The following is a 16,171-nucleotide window of genomic DNA, read 5'->3' as shown; positions in this document are numbered from 1 at the left end:
ACTGTGACATTAATTTTTTAAATTAATATTTTTTTTATGGAACTTGAGGTTCTCTGCTTTCCTTGTTAGGTTTATTAGCAGGGTTCTTTCTTTCTTTCTACAAGATTTTTTCCTACTTTACTCCTGCCCATATGGGCTTCTGCACAGGGATCACTGTGTGGTTTCCTGACCGTGCTCCTGACAGCCAGTCCTCCCGCTCCTGCCTGTGCCCGGGGTCGCCACACAGGTGCTCAGTGGCTGGGCCTGAATCCTCACATGCCTGAGGGTTTGCCACAGCAGACCTTTACTGAAAAGTAACTATTTTACAAAAGGAAACAAGATTAGTGAAGAGTGGCCTGGCTTTGTGCAACTCAGATCCACAGGGCATGTACTAAGACAAGTTTTAAAAGTGTGGACTGGCCTCTGCATGCTCTCCTGGTCTGGACACCGCGAGATCAGGGTCCAGGACTCATGGATCTGTGAGGTGGCCACACACACTCAGAGGTACCCATGTCTTGGAGCAAGAGGGGTGAGTGTCCCAGGGCTCCTTGGCTCAATTTTTCTCATCTTGAGACTAGGCAGTCAGTTTTTTAAAAAATTTATCTTCTGCATAATCTTTTAAGTTTTTATGGAAACATTACTGATGAGTTCCCAGGTAGTATGGAGCTTCAACCACTGTCCTGAGTCAGGTTCTGAGATGGTCCAGCTTTGTAGTAGGAAAGTAGAAGAAAGCTGGGAATTCCCAGTTTCAGTTATAGACAGGGAATACCATTTCCGGCCTCAGCCCTGGGATGTGCGGAGGTGAACCTGGGCCCTCGTGTGATGCTGTGCCACCAGACTGTGTCAGCCAGTTATAAGCTGGGGGTCCTTTGTGAACTCTTACCAGTTGACATGGAGACAGAAGACAGGTTCTTGGGAGGCTGGTGAAGGGCAGGTTGGAGCTCCCACTCCAGATGCTTCCGCACAGTATGTTTGAAAAGCCGTTCAGAGCAGAGGCTGATTCTGATTCTAATTCTGATTCTAACTCTGGTGAGCTGTGTGAGACCCTCGTCCAGCACGGCAGGCCCCGGGGGCGTGATCTGGTTGGTGTGACACGCTTTCTCTGACTGCGAGGATGAGGGCTGAGGAGGGCACTGCCAGGAAGACAGAGCAGTGCTTCTTTTTCCTGTTCCTTCTGCCAAAAACAGTGAACAGGCTGGGCGTGATGGACGGGATGTGCGGCACTGTCCACGCCGGGCAGGCTCAGCGTGGGTTAGGTCAGTGCAGCCGCAGGCAGAAGAGACTCGTGAACAGGCGCAGAGAGAGGCTGGCACGTGCCGGGCGGCCAGGGAGCGGCACGCGGTAGTGAGACATCGAGCCGGGCAGAGCCTCCGCTGGGTTTCTGCGGGGAGGGTGGTGGGTGGGACTGACCAACTCCATAGGATGCAGTGGGGTCTCTAGATGCCTGGTAGCTGGACTCCCACGTGAACCCCAAGGCCCCACCATGTTCTCTGTCGTGGGGTGTAGACAGTGCCCTGCCGGGCTCGCCACTGGGTGGTGCGTCAGGAAAAGCCCTGTTCTGGACCCTGACGGGGGAGGGGACCCCTTCAGAAGAGCCACTGCACCCACGCATCGTGCAACGCTGACTGGAGGTGCTTGGGTTTCTTGTGGGGTCACCGAACCTTAATCCCATGTCTTCTGTTTTGAAGCAGACGGTTGATGATGAAGCGATGGCGGCGTGAATGAAGGCCCATTGAGGAGAAACGATGCCCAAGGGTGGGTGTTCTAGAACCCCACAGCAGGAAGAGCGTTCCCTGAGCAGCGACATGGTGGAGAAGCAGCCCGGAAAAAAGGTGAGCTCCCGCATCTGCACGGGGTCAGACCCGGGTGTCGCCCACCTGCCTGCCCGGGCTGCTCTGCTTGTCCCAGCGCAGGGCGCTGGTGTCGGGCCCCCTCTGGGGCCAGCGTGGGAGGAGCTGCCGTGGTCTGGGTGGCTGTGGACGACAGCACCAGCTTCCTCTGAAGGATGTGTTTGTCGTTTGGCAGCAGAGTGCTTTCAGCACTGGGTCCATGGACAGAAGCTGGTGCCTGTCTGAGAGACCCCAGGACCCCGGGTTCTGACCTCAGCTGTGAGCAGGCCAAATGTGACGGTGGCCGTGTGAGCAGTCCTAACCGAGACACTGTTGGGCAACTGGACTCCCAGTTTTGCTCGACCCAGTGTGAACAGGAGATGGGATGTCGACCTGCACCCTTGTGTCCTGTTAGCGTGCTGGTGCCCTGGGCTCGGGGCTGTGCAGTGTGTGTGCCGTGTGCCCCACGCACCGTGACCCCAGTGTCCCCTCCAGGCTGGTCTGCAGAATCCCAGACTCGCAGCCTTCCCGAGGGAGGGCCACCCACAAAGGCGGTCTGTGGCCCGTGCCCTGGCTCCTGTCCAGGAGGAGGGGGTGGTGCACAGATGACCTCATGTGGAAGCTTGGTGTGGCTTGGTGCTGCTTCATCGTGTGGTTTTCGAGCAGGTCTTGGACGAGGCCTCAGACTCCCTGCTCCTCTGAATGCTGGGAAACTGTAGAAGCGCTGGCTCTCAGGATCCACGTGCAGATGCTGAAGCCCAGGAAGGGCGGCAGGGGCAGGGGTCTGCCAGATCTTAGTTCCCCGTCCAGGGGTTGAGCCTGCGCCCCCTCCATTGGAAGTGCAGAGTGTTAATTTAACCTCTGGACCACCAGGGAGGTCCCCAGACAGGCTTTCTGGTGGCAGCGAAGGGACAGGGTTTTGCCATCCTGGATGGACTCCGGTGGTCCCCGTGACCTGCGAGGCAGGTGTCGCCTGGGGACTGCTGCTTGTCTGTGAGGGCACAGAAGGAATAGAGAAAAAGCCTCAAGGAACAAACTGTGCCGAGTGTGAGCCCCTTCTGCTCCCAATCCAGCCCTCACCCTGCCCCGCTCTGCAGGACCTGGGCTGTAGCTCCCTGTGCTTACCGGGCACAGCTGTGTGACAGCCACACGTGCCCACAGCGGACTCCATGAGGGAAGGGATGGGTCCGACCTTGAGAGCGATGAGCACCCAGACTTGTGGGGTGGAGGGGTGTCTGTGGAGGAGCGCCCAGGGGTTTGCAGGAAGCTGTGGGCAGTGGGCGTGAGGTGGCAAGCCCACAGCCCAGAGCAGTGTGTGCAGTGTGTTTCTGCACACTGTTAGCCAGCTGCTAGGCACTCATGTTTTATTGGAGTAGAAATGCACCTTTCGTTTCTAGAGCGTGGGAGCACCATGATGGAGACCAGGTTTCACAGCACCGCCAGTGTCCTTGGGGGCCATCCCGCCCCCCTCAAGCCTCTGCGCTAACCATGCCTCCCCGCCCACAGGGCGTGTGCACCCACGGCAGGGATTTCTGCTGCTTTCCCGTGGATAGGCTCTTGCTGTCAAGAAGGAGGTTCTCCCTCTGGGGCTGCGTGGTGTCTGCTGTGTGGATGTTCAGCTCCACCTCCGTTGTGCGGATGCAGGTCTGGGATGTGAGCACACATACATTGGGGGGGTTTTCTGCAGAGGTGACAGATAGGGTTTACTAGTTGGGCAAAATGACTGCTCCTCTGGGGGCTCAGATGGTAAAGTGTCCGCCTGCAATGCGGGAGACCCGGGTTCAATCTCTGGGTTGGGAAGATCGCCTGGAGAAGGAAATGGCAACCCACTCCAGTACTCTTGCCTGGAGAAGCCCATGGAGGGAGGAGCCTGGTAGGCTACAGTCCATGGGGTCACAGAATTGGATACGACTGAGCGACTTCACTTTCACTTTGCAAAGTGACTGCACAGTTCTGCACCCCAGAACCTGGTCGAGGTGGACGCGATCCATTCTGACACTCAGTGACGTCTATAGACAGACACGTGTTTTCCTGTTGTCTACAGGCTCTCTGTGATCCGTCTGGACTCAGTTTTGTTTTGAGCTGCGAAGGAAGGTCCATGTTTATTTTCTTCCCATGGATGTCCACCTGGTCACTGTCACGGGAAGGCTGTCCATTCCTCCTGGGTTGTGGCGGTCACGTGGGGTTCACTTCTGCTCTTTGCTCTGGACCTTTGGCCTTTAGCTTAGGGCCACCTGTTGTGTAATCTTGGTACCTGGTAATTTAATTTGTCCGCTTTCATTGTTCTCCAGAATTATCCTTGTTATTCTTGCCCCTTTGGTTTCCATGTACATTTTGGAAAAGGTTGATCTGCTGGGCTTTGACTGCTCTGAATGCGAAGATGTGTTTGGGAGATTTGCTGGGTTAACAGTGATGAACACAAGTGGCCTCCGTTTTATCAGTCCTGTTTCTGTTCTCAGGGATATTTGTCATCTGCGTAGAGGCCTTGAGCATCTTTTGTTAGGTTTATTCCTGTGTGATGTCTCTTGATATTAACACGGCATGCTTCAGTGTGACTTCCTAGTTGTCTGTAGCGTGTAGGAACCACCCACTTTCTGTCCAGCAGCCTCCCTCACCCACTCACCAGTCTGAAGAGTTGGACTGTATATTCCTCATGATTCTTCCAGGTGTCCAATCCTGCCATCCCTCAGGAAGATCAGGGTTTCGGGGGGGCCCTGCTCTGACTGGAGGAGCCACCCCCTAAGGCTGTTGTCTGGGTGGGCGCCCGCACCCATGGCTGTGCTGGAGTGGAGGCGCTTTCTTAAGTGCACGCTCGTATTCTTTTGCTCATTAAAAAGTGGTTTTGTTTTTCAGTAGTTGTGATTATAGGTATTCTCGCCTTGAACCCCATCTTTTGCAGCAGAGCCTGTGTCAAGTGGGGACACCCTTCTCACAGTGTCTTGGGGGGTGGTGTCAGGATGACTCAGGCCATTTCTGCAGTTGAGAGGGTCATGATTTCTGTACTTTATTTTCTTAATGTGAATTACATTGATTTTTCAAATGTTTTGCATTTCTGACATTGTGATTTGGATTATCTTTTTTCTGTCTAAAGATCAGAGTCACTGGCTGGGCCAGGAGTTTTCTTGGTGGGAAGGTGATGAGGCTCCTGGGGCTTAGCTGGTGGGTCTGTTCTCCGGCAGGGGTGGGGTGCAGGTGGGGACAGGCGGGCCTGTGTCAGGCCTCGCCTAGCTGGCCCCTCTGCGCACTCCAGATGCCCCTGCAGCTTGTGGTGTGCTTTGGTGGGACCCCTGGTCACCCAGGGTGTCTTGTTACCTTCCAAGACCAGAGGGCTGTTGGGGCCGCAGGAGACAGGGCTGTGCGGCATCCAGGCCTCAGTGTCCCCTCCTAGGATCACCTGAGGGCCTCGGTGTTGTGAGGGTGGTGTGTGTGGGGAGGATTCCAGAAAGAAAGCTTGCTGCTGGGGAAGGGACCCGCATGGCGGTAGCAGTGCCGTCTTCCGTGTCCGCGCGAGCCCAACGGCCTGTGCGGTGCCCTGTGGGCTGGTGAGCCGGACACTGCGTAGTTGGAGGTGCCACCAAGTGTGCCCCGTCCCACCCCACTCACAGAGCTCTGTGTGCTGCTCTTTCTGGGTGGGGCCTGGTGGAGTCTGAGCCCTCCACCCCTCCCGCGAGGCAGGCATCACCTCTGGTTCTGCAGACAGTGACACCAAGGCAGACGCGTGACTGGACTTCCCTGGATGGGGCTGGAATGCGGGCTTCTGGGTCCTTAACCTGCCGAGAGGCCAGCAGGGCTGGGAGTGATGGCCACGCCCCACCACCGTCCAGGCCAGCTCCTGAGCTGGGGTGGGCCGCCCACCCTGGGGCCGCCTGCAGGGTCACAGGCCTGCAGTGAGGGCAGAGATGACGAGCATGGAGCGGGCAGGGGGCTGCCCATGGGAAGGAGGGGAGCCCGCTGTCTTGGGTAGACACGCTCCTGTCCAGTGGGAGGCTTCATAGTGCACAGTGGGCACCATTGGTCAAGCCTCTCTGAAGGTGTGTTTGCTCACCTCCAAGTCCGTCCCAGGAGCAGTGCCATGGCTGGCGGGTAGAAGGCTCCATTACCAAGTGTGAGGTGTGTTCTCCTGACACAGGAAGTGAAGTCCTTGTAGATGTGAGGACGTTGAAACTTTAATTTGGGGATGGTGTCTGAAGGTGTTAACTTTCTTTTCCAGGACAAAGATAAAGTTTCTCTAACCAAGACCCCAAAGCTGGACCGCAGTGATGGTGGGAAGGAGGTGAGAGAGCGTGCGCCCAAGAGGAAGCTGCCCTTCACCGTGGGGGCCAATGGAGAACAGAAGGACTCGGACACAGGTACCACTCTCGCCCACCCTCGCAGTCTGGGCTCTGCGCTGACTCCGGGGGGTCCTTCTTGAAGGCCTGGGAGGGGTGCTGGGCGAGGCTCTTTACTGATGGCGGGGTGACTGGGAGCCGATAGGGAAGGTTTCCTACAGAGAATTGCCCCGGCCCAGGGGCCTCCCGTGTTGTCCACCGTGTGTGTGTGTGACCACCAGCTCCTCTTCCTTTGAGCTCCCAGGCACCCGCACTCTGTTTAGCCTCCGGAGAGCTTCACATGGGAGGATAAACGGGTTCCCCTCAGGGCTGCCGACGCACATAAATTAACCCAGTTGTTTGAAGTAAAAGCCAAAGGGTACTGTGAAATGGGCAGAAGCGAGTGCCGTCTTCCCTCACGTGTGGTGGAGTGCATGCAGGAGGACTGGAGACTGCTGCAGGTGCCGTGCTCCCAGGGCTGTTCCGTCTTGAGCTGCTCACAGGGACGAGCTGGGTCCGGGCAAGAACCTGGTCCCCCTGCTGGCCAGCTCACTCCCCTCCTCTTGGCCCTGGGGCTGGAGCCTTCCCAGCCTGCCGATCGTCTGAGCCAGGGGCAAGCATGGGCGAATCCTTGGCACCGCGAGGGGGTCCTGCTTCCCTCAGGATGCAGCCACGGGGGAAGGAGCGGAGGTCCTGCCAGGATGAAGTGGGATGCAGGCCCTGTTGTGTGAGAATTTGCGTCAGGTCACAGGACAAGTAAAGGCACAGAAATGAGATAGACGTGAGAAAGTTGGGAGAAGTGGCAGAGGGAGAAGCCTGGAAGGAGTCTGTTTCCTCCTCAAGCTCCTGCACAGGCGCCCCTGGGCCCCCAGCCCTGAGTCAGCACATGGGGTCGTGTGCTGCAGGCAGGTGGTGCCAGCTGGGGTACGACTTTTTACTGGGAAGGTGGACCAGCCTCCATGGGGTCGGTCCTTCACAAGGAGAGTCGTGGGCATCCTCCCAGGGACCCTTTGGGTCAGGTCTGGTGCAGAGGACACAGCCGGCCCAGACACGTGCTCAGGCTTGAGCGCCTTGGACAGTCCTGGTTTGTGCAGGGCTCAGTGTTGCTGTTGGGTTTCAGGCTTCTTGGATGCTGGGCATCTGCAGGTCAGTGTCCTCCTGCAAGGCCTTCCTGTCACTCACAGGAAGACTGCTGCCCCAGGAAGGGGCGGCCGGGGGCTGGGAGCACCTCAGCACAAGGCCTGTGGGGTGACTGTGTGCAGAGGCCCAACACGGAGCACTCACCCTCCTCCTAATCATCATCGCCCCTTTGGGGACGGGTCCTACTGGACTAGTGACCCTTCAACAGCAGGGTATGAGCTGCCTGCTGGAGCAGGGGGTGACTGTGACCCCCCAGGGGCCCACCACTCAGCTCTCTTACCCATTTGGTTTGTTCATGGGGCAAACCAGACTCCAGTAACGGGGAGCGTCATGTCCTTTGGGTCAGTACTGGGCACCTCGCCTGCAGCCCTGGTCACTGACCTGTCTGCCCTTCCTGGTGACCAGCCATCTGGGCGGGATGAAGTCCTCCCCAAGAGGCCAGGGGCTGCAGTCATCCCCATCCCTCCCCCACTGCAGCCGGGGCTCCCTGGCGAGTGCCCGCGTCCCTCCGGCGCCCCCTGCTGGGAGATGCAGCCTGGTTCCGAGCCACCAGTGGCGTCTCCTCAGCTGTGTCCCAGACCCCCACCCCTGCCCTGGGGGCCAGCCTGCCGAGAACATGCACCCAGGACAGTCCAGAAGGGGTATCCTCCTGCCTGCTGCTGTTGCCCAGTGCCAGTCTTGGTGGGACTGGGACCTGCTTCAGATTATTCCGCCTTTTTTTCCCCCCCAGAGCTTAGCTCTACACACACCTACCTGACCAGCACACACCAGGCTTCCTGCTTAGTCTCATGATGGTCTCACTGCCTCCACCTGGGGACAGAGGTGGCTGCACGTGGCTTCCCTGAGGGGCAGGGCCTGTTCTGGGGGGATGTGCTGGGCTCTGGAGTTTTGAGAACATGCCCTGCTGAGTGCTGGAGGCCACTTGTGTGACCACACAGGCACTTGGCCACCTGCTGGGCATGGACCAAAGCAGAGTAACACTCTGTGAGCCACCCATGCCATGACCCTGGAGTCCTCAGGACGCCAGTGAGAGCAGGACTGGTGTGGGGTGCTGGCCAGCTCCATCTCGGGCTGAGTCTGGAGGGCGTGGCTGGGCCCACTTGGTCTGGGTCAGGTGGCTGCTCTGCCTACTGGTCGCCAGGGTTTGGGGATGGGGCCTGAGGGGTGCTTGGAGGCCTCCAGATGGGCTGGACCAGCGGAGTGGGTGACCCCTCCGTGTGTTGCTGGAGCCCTGGTTTCAGTTTGCAGGGGTTGCTGAAGTGAAAGCTGGGGTCAGTGGTTGGGAAGCCCTGTTGTTCGGTCCCTTCATGCTGACCTTACCTCATAGATTCTGGCCTCCCGTCTGGTCCTGTGTAATACACTCTGTCGCCCTCGCCAGGCGCTGAAGCCTTAGTCAGGAATGGGGAGGAGAAAAACTGCCCTCCACGCCCTGCCTCGGGTCAGGGACTTGCTGAAGGCCACACAGATCTCTCTCGCTGGCCAGTGATGGTCATTTGCTTTAAACAGAGAAGGAGGCAGCAGGAAACCGGACGGAAGTAGGTCCTCTCTGCAGCCGGGTGACAGGCCTGAGGCCGGAGCATAACAGGCTGGGGGGTGGGGGGGGGTGGTGCCACGTGTGGACGGTGCCCGGGTGGGCTTCTAGGTCAGAAGCCTGGCTGTGACTCTGTCCTGCGTGGTGGACCGTGTGCTCCTGAGGCCAAGAGATAGGACACTGTCAGGATGGCAGGGCCTGGCACTGACCCCACCTCCTGCCTGCTGTGACCGAGCCCTGGACTGTGGATGCCCACCCACCCTTCAGGGTGGAGTGTAGGCGGTGGTGACATCTGAGGGGGTCATCGATTCCCTACTGTTGTGCCAAACCAGTCTCCAGAGAGACCCCTCTGCTGGGAAGCCTAGGACTGTGATGATGGGCACTCACCCTGTGTCCCAGACACAGGCTTCTGGTGGCAGCGACAGGCCGAGGACAGCCTGCCGGCCGTATGATCCTTGCGCCAGAGGATGCTGTCTTTCGCTTAGGGGCCGCGAGGTCTCCCAGGCTCGTGCCATCCTGCCCCCGCGGGATGGCCTCTGCTGGAAACAACTGTTGTCCACTCTGTCTGGAGAGGTAGAAGCGAGGACAGACCCCCAAGTGGCAGCAGCGGGAGGGGCTGCACGGGGAAGCCGGCTCAAGGAGATCAGATGGCGTCCCCGAGAGGACAGAGCTCCCGCACTGGGAAGCAGCACAGGCAGCAAGCTGTGAACCCTCACGGTGCTGGCACCCTCGCTGAGGTGCAGAAGGGAGCTGGGGCGCCCAGCCCGGCTCTGGAAAGAGCACACGGTCGCCCAGCGGCTGTGCAGGTGTGAGAGCAGGCCCCACTCAGAGTGGCAGGTAGAACCAGGGGATGTGGAGGGGGAGGCATCTGCAGAGCTCACCCGAAAGCCAGAGGTGGCCCTGGTTTCACAAGGAGGTCTTCTCCCCGAAACTCACTCTGCGTCCTTGCTGCCAGGATCTGCTGACTCAGGGGTTCTTCTCTGCTGGATGCTGTCAGTTCTGCTGGGGTCAGGGGGCACAACTCTGCATGCTAGGTTCTGAAACAGAGGTGCTCGGGGCTGTTCTCACCACAGCCCCAGCTGGGCAGTTGTGGGGGGAGCAGAGCCATCTTCCAGAGGCCTCGTGGGGGGACACCAGCGAAGGCCTGAGGGCTGCTGGAATCCTTGCAGCTACGGCTGGGTGACCACGTCCCAGGAAGAGATGATAAATCTGCACCGACTTCACAGAGGACCAGCAAGATGACCAAGCTTGAGAATCAGGGTGCCAAGTCACATAGTTGCGCTTTCCTAGTGGTGAGGGGACGTTCAGTTCACGAGACCACTCCCTCATCAGCCTGGGAAGGGGCATGTCTCCAGAGAAGGGGGGCACAGCGCCTCCAGCCCCCGCACATCACCCCCTGGCCTGCCCTTGCTGCTCACACACACCTGTCAGTATCCACGTCTCTTAACTTGGTACCTGCTGTCTGGGCTTCTGTAGGTTCTGTTTTGCTTCTGGGTGGATGTAAGAAACAAAACCTTAGCAGAACACCGAGGGGAGTGGCCCACTGCCTGGGACACTTCCTCTGCCGTGTCCTTGGGGTCGTCGCACAGGGCAGGAAGGAGGCTCTGCAAGTCTTTCTGGGGTGGGCGCATGCTGACAGGACACGGCGGGCAGGCAGGCGGGCCCTCCTACAGCGCCAGCACCCCAGCCTCCACTCCTCTGTGGCCAAGCTTCCGGGGCGCCCACTCCATCCGGGACTCTCAGCCCAGCCAGACATGGGCTCCTCTAGATACTGGCACCCGCCACGCCTGTAGAAAAAAACTGCACTTCAGTCTGGAGAAGCCGGCATCTCAGGAGATAGGATTACATTTAGGGGTTCCTTTGTGTGAAGCCTTGGGAAACTTCCACCTGTGGGGTGAGACCTCCTCACACCGGGCACGTGAGGACTCCTGCTGGGGGTGCTTCAGCCCTCCAGCTCCCCCATCCCTGAGGGTAGGGGGCCTGCCTGCCATGTGCTCGGTGTACCTGTGGGTGGCCTTCGTTCTTCCTGAGACTGCAGGCCTGGGTCCCCAGGGCCCTGCCTTGCAGCTGGGATCAGTGTCTGGGCAGCAGGTGCTTCTCAGCTGCCACTAACAGCTGTGCAGGTGGAGCCCTCGAGGCGCACCCCTGGCCCTGGGTGTCACTGCCTGCACAGCCGCTTGAAGACAGAGTCGGCTGTGGCCCTTCTGCCAGGTTCCTCTGGTGTTGTACAATCATGGGCATGGCGTCTGTCCCGAAGGCCTCTGTGCAACGCAAGAAAAGTGGCGCTGGTCTGTTTGCTTCCAGGGCGACCTCGTGGACTTGGCAGGGCAGCCTGGTGGGAGGCTTTGCTTCTGTCCTTGTCTCTGGGGAATTCGTTTCTGCATTGTCCCTAGGCAGCAGCCCTTGGGAGGCCACGCCCCCCGATTGTCTGAGGCCCTTCCCAGGGGGCGGGGCACAGGGGTTCTGACACCCACGGCCACCCTTCCACGGTGCGAAACTGTGCCCAGACAGATCCGGGTGACCACTTAGCTGTGGCGTAGCTTCTGGGCCGGGCCCTGCAGCTTGACTGCCATCCACCATGGCTTCATTTCTCAGGACTCCTTGGAGCCACCAGGTCCCTGCTCTGCCAGCCGTGTCCGGTGCAAGGCTGGGGCCCCTGCACCGCCCCCTCCTCACTGCCTTCACAGCTTGTGGGGGAGCAGGGCTCTTGGTCAATGATAAGGAGCATCTTTTCTGAATTTCCTTTCTTGGGCTTCTGCCTTGTGGGTTGGTTAAAAATCAGTAGTTGGTGGGGTGGCCTGGGGGGTGATCACATAAGACACAGATGAGCGCTGTCAGCAAGTCACAGCTCTAGTTTTTATAAACAAGCAGTTTAAGGAAGTAGTGAAAACTCTTAAAAGAAAATGGAAAGTGATATACTTGCAGGGCTTGAGGTGGTGAGCGGTAAAGGTATGGGGTTCTGGGAGTGGCGACGCTGCCTCTTCTCTGGGGTCTGACCCAGCCCAGGGGTGCAGGGAGAACCTCTCAAGCGTGGCCCCCCGTGGCGACCCTGTGGTCTGCACCCCATGGCCTAGGACACCCCACACAGGGGCTCCCCCAAAACGCACAGGGACGCAGGGGAGGGATCTGAGACTTGGTGGATCCCCAGTTCCCATGAGCTTTTTTTTGGGCTCCTGATCCCAGGAGTTGGAGTGCTTTTCTCTCCATCACCCCTGCCCCGTGAAAGACACGGGCACTGTGGCTGTCTGTGGCCAACAGGGTGTGTGTGAGGGGCCCGAGGAGCACAGCGTGCCTGCTGTGAGGAGGCTGAGGGGCGCCGGGCTGGCCCCGTATCTTGTTAGTGCTCTGTGTTGATGCCTTTAGATGCCTCCAGCTCAGTCCACGCCGTGGTACTGCAAGGCTGGTTCGCTCCTCGAAGCGCCATGGCATGAGATGGAGGCTCCTAGAAGCAAGAAGAAAGGTACAGTACCGCCCAGTCAGCCTTGACCTCTCCATGGGTCTCTAAACTGTGTTTGCATTTTACATCTGAACTGTCTTGGAGGCGGGTGGGGCGGAGGCCCTGGACCACAGGCACAAGCAGTTGCTAGACCGAGGCCCGTCCTGTGTGAGCGGGGACTCGGGTCGGCCGTCCCGCCGCCTGGCGTGCAGGGAACGGTCTGGGGAGGTACCTGGAGCAGTGGATGGTCGGTGGGGGCCAGGCTTGGCTTCAGTGGCTGGTGACGAGGTGTTGGAATCGTGTCCCCAGCACGGTTACTGCCGGAAGAGGTGATGCCGGGCGGCCTGCGTGCCGCCAGCTGTCCCTTCCCTTCCCGCGCGGCCAGGTGAGGCTCCGGGGTCGAGGGCTCCGTGGCATGAAGTGTCCCCTTTCTCCCTCACGCCTCACAGAGAAGCAGGGTCCTGAGCGGAAGCGGATCAGGAAGGAGCCCGTCACCCGCAAGGCCGGGCTGCTCTTCGGCATGGGGCTGTCTGGGATCCGCGCTGGCTACCCTCTCTCCGAGCGCCAGCAGGTGGCTCTGCTCATGCAGATGACGGCCGAGGAATCCGCCAACAGCCCAGGTGAGCCCAGGAGGTCCAGGGCTGGGGGCCGCCCTCCCTTGGACGGTGGTGGATCCCACCTGCTAACCTCTGCCGTCCTCTCCTCGGCCTGCAGTGGACATGACACCAAAGCACCCCTCCCAGTCGACAGTGTGTCAGAAGGGGACGCCCAACTCTGCCTCAAAAACCAAAGATAAAGTGAACAAGAGGAACGAGCGTGGGGAGACCCGCCTGCACCGGGCGGCCATCCGGGGGGATGCCCGGCGCATCAAGGAGCTTATCAGCGAGGGGGCGGACGTCAACGTCAAGGACTTTGCGGGTGAGCGCTCGGAGGGTAGGACCAGGGGCAGGCTTTCTGACACAGCACCCTCTTCTCTTGCCTGTGTGCCCAGAGCTGCCTCTTCAGGAGGCCTAGGACCCCAGAACACCTGCTGAGCACGATCCCCACATGTTTGATCCAAACCTAATTTAGGAATACTGATATTTTAAGAGGTGCTACCTTCAATTTTTCCAAGTCCATGGGGTGGTCACTCCTTGGGAGGCCTCTGCGCTTGCTGCACAGAGGCCTGTCCAAACCCACGGCCTGCTCTGCTTTCCTGTGTGATGATGCTGCTCACCTGTCTGGACCCTTCACAGCTTCCTAGTCTGTAGGGTTAACCGCTAGCAGTCATGGGCAACCCAGAGGTGCCCCAGGAAAGAACACCCAGGCTGGGCACCCATCCTTAGAGTTTCCTGTGCCGCCCGAGGTGGAAGTGGCCTTGAGGGTTAAGTCACATACGTGCTGAGTGTCTGTTTCCAGGCTGGACGGCATTGCATGAGGCCTGTAACCGAGGCTACTATGATGTTGCGAAGCAGCTGCTGGCTGCGGGCGCGGAGGTGAACACCAAGGGCCTGGATGATGACACACCCTTGCACGATGCCGCCAACAACGGGCACTACAAGGTGGGTGCCTCCCCACAGACCCCCGGGTGGGCCTGCTGCAGCTTCCTGGTGGCAGGGCGACCAGGAAGTGAGTCTTTGACCACCCCCCACCCCAGCTCAGCCCAGCTTTCTGCACACCTGCCATGGCTTGTGTGTCAGGGTCCTGCTCTGGCCACACAGGTACGGCTGGATGTTAAGGTGGAGTGGCCAGCCCCAGAACGGGAGCTCTGTCTGTCCTCATCCCTGTGCTGTCAGACCAGGCACCTTGGACGGGTGCAGCCACACAGGGTGACCCGTGTGACCAGCCCAGGGGCTGTGAGCACCTGGGGTGCCGGCCCAACACTGGAGATACACGTGTAGGTGAGGGTCTGGCCACTTCCACAGCACAATGTCCTGAAAAGGCCCCTGTCTAGAGACGGGAGGCAAGCGTGGTGATGTGTGACATCTGGTCTTTGGTGGTGGCCCTGCTGGTCACTGCTGGCAGGTGCCAGGGAACCAGCAGCTCGGCCAGGGGGATGGGCACAATGGGACAATGACACATGGGTGCCGGGAGAGGTTGGGAAGGGCTCGAGATGCTAAAGCTCCTGCAGACACCTGAGTGCTGACGTCAGGAATTAGGCAACTTTTAGGGAAGATGAGAGGGGTTTTGTTTTTCTTTCTTAGGAGCCCTTTTAGAGAAATAGGCTGAAAAATTCATGAAATATCCAGGATTTGCTAAAAATATCCCCGGAGCAGTGGGCAGGTGTACATGAAATGAGGCCTGCGTTTGTAAGCTCATCTTTAAACTTGTTGTTAGAGAGCAGTCAGAGGCTTGTGGACACGGGGCCTCAGGACGGGGGGCCTCTGCAGAGGGGAGCTGGAAGACTAGGAGATGGGAAGTGACCCTGGACTGTACAGGTGGACAAGGGTGTGTACAGCAGAGACCCTTTCTCCATGTGAAGGGGACTGGCCTGCATCGCTAGTCCTAGAGGGAGGGCCCATAGTGCTGGGAACATGGTGGCCTTCAGCAGCTGGGGTGGCTGGCCCTCAGCTGACAGACAGCAAGGACACGGCCCTGGAGCCCAGCCTCTGGCCCCAGGGTTGTCCACGGTGGTGATTGAGGGCAGGGGAGCTTCCGCAGTGGAGATGCAGTTACTGCTCTCCCCTGTCCAGTCTGCCAGCCGCCGGAGGGGCGGGGAGGCCACCGGAGTGAAGCGAGGATGGCAGCGGAGCGGTGGTTTCCTGACGCACTGCACACTGCCTGCGCTGGACGGTCGCTGTCGGGCGCGCGGTGGCAGTGTCTGTGAACAGCCTGCACTTGTTCGTCAAGACAGACACGTCAACTAGGGGCCTTGCCTGTGGTCAAGACTTCGCTTTCCAATGTAGGGGATGCCACTTCAGCCCCTGGTCAGGGAGTGAAGATTCCACATGCCTCACAGCCTAGAAAAACAGAAACAGAAGCAAATCTTAACGAATTCAATAAAGATTTTAAAAATGGACCACATCAAAAAAGAGTGTAAAACATTAACTGCGCCCCACTTAAAAAATATGTTATTTCAAGACTTGCCTGGAGGTCAAGTGCTTAGGACTCCATGCTTACTCGGCAGGAGGCACGAGTTCCACCCCGAGTCAGGGAACTAAGATCCCAAATGAGGCATGGCAGGGCCTGAAAGAAAGGAGAAAAATACATTATTACTAAAAATGTAACACAGAGACACCAAGGAAGCAAATGCCCTCAGGGAAATGGTGCTGATAGACTTGCTGGGTACAGGGTCATCACAGACCTTCGTCTCTATAAAGTATGACACGTCAAGGACCGCCTCTCCTTGGGTTCAGCTGTCCTGGGCACAAAGTAGAAACAGGCAATCTTACTTTCAAAATAAAAAACATGAAATACACGTGCTTGTGGAAGCTTGGTCTTTGTTTTCCCTAGTCTGTAACAGCCCTCCCACCCCCACCCTTACCCAGTACAAAACTTTGGACCAAATACCAGGAACCTGTGTGATGGGTCTGTGGTGGGGAGAGGCCCGGTGGGCAGCATGCTCAGACCCTATGAGCAGGCGGTGGTGCGGTGGCTGCTCCACGTTCCTCACGTCCCTGATGTGCCTCTCACTGCTACACAGGTGGTGAAGCTGCTGCTCCGGTACGGAGGGAACCCTCAGCAGAGCAACAGGAAGGGCGAGACACCGCTGAAGGTGGCCAGCTCCCCGACCATGGTGAACCTGCTTCTGGGCAAGGGCACCTACACGTCTAGCGAGGAGAGCTCAGCTGGTCAGTGCTGGGGTGGGGAGCGGGGCAGGCAGGGGGCAGGACAGGTGGTCTCACTGCAGGCAGCCTGTTTGGATGCCCGGCACCGGTGAGAACTTCCAGACTGTGAGGGCACCCCACCCTGGGTGGGACTCTGGTGCAAGGCCTCCAGCCCCGTGTCTGTGCAGACTCCTATCTGGCCA

The 16,171-nt window shown here is 58.7% G+C and overlaps 1 protein-coding gene across 15 annotated transcripts in view; it reads left to right on the top strand.

Annotated features, from left to right (window-relative positions):
* ANKRD11 (ankyrin repeat domain containing 11) overlaps positions 1-16,171 on the top strand; it is a 119,261-nt gene that overhangs the window by 90,514 nt on the left and 12,576 nt on the right. For 13 of the 15 annotated variants that reach the window (XM_055553144.1, XM_055553152.1, XM_055553142.1 and 10 more), the window contains 6 exons: positions 1,671-1,811; positions 6,019-6,157; positions 12,672-12,842; positions 12,937-13,140; positions 13,621-13,763; positions 15,845-15,992. In XM_055553144.1, the coding sequence (XP_055409119.1) occupies positions 1,725-1,811; positions 6,019-6,157; positions 12,672-12,842; positions 12,937-13,140; positions 13,621-13,763; positions 15,845-15,992 (892 nt within the window). In that variant the 5' untranslated portion in view covers positions 1,671-1,724. Of the gene's footprint in view, positions 1-1,667; positions 1,812-6,018; positions 6,158-12,149; positions 12,247-12,671; positions 12,843-12,936; positions 13,141-13,620; positions 13,764-15,844; positions 15,993-16,171 lie in introns of all 15 variants that reach the window. The other 2 variants (XM_055553157.1, XM_055553146.1) reach the window with 2 other exon arrangements.

Source organism: Bubalus kerabau, chromosome 17 (genome assembly GCF_029407905.1).
Source record: "Bubalus kerabau isolate K-KA32 ecotype Philippines breed swamp buffalo chromosome 17, PCC_UOA_SB_1v2, whole genome shotgun sequence".
Taxonomy (NCBI): domain Eukaryota; kingdom Metazoa; phylum Chordata; class Mammalia; order Artiodactyla; family Bovidae; genus Bubalus; species Bubalus kerabau.
The sequence above is the reverse complement of the archived record's forward strand: the minus strand, read 5'-3'. Positions and strand labels throughout refer to the sequence as shown.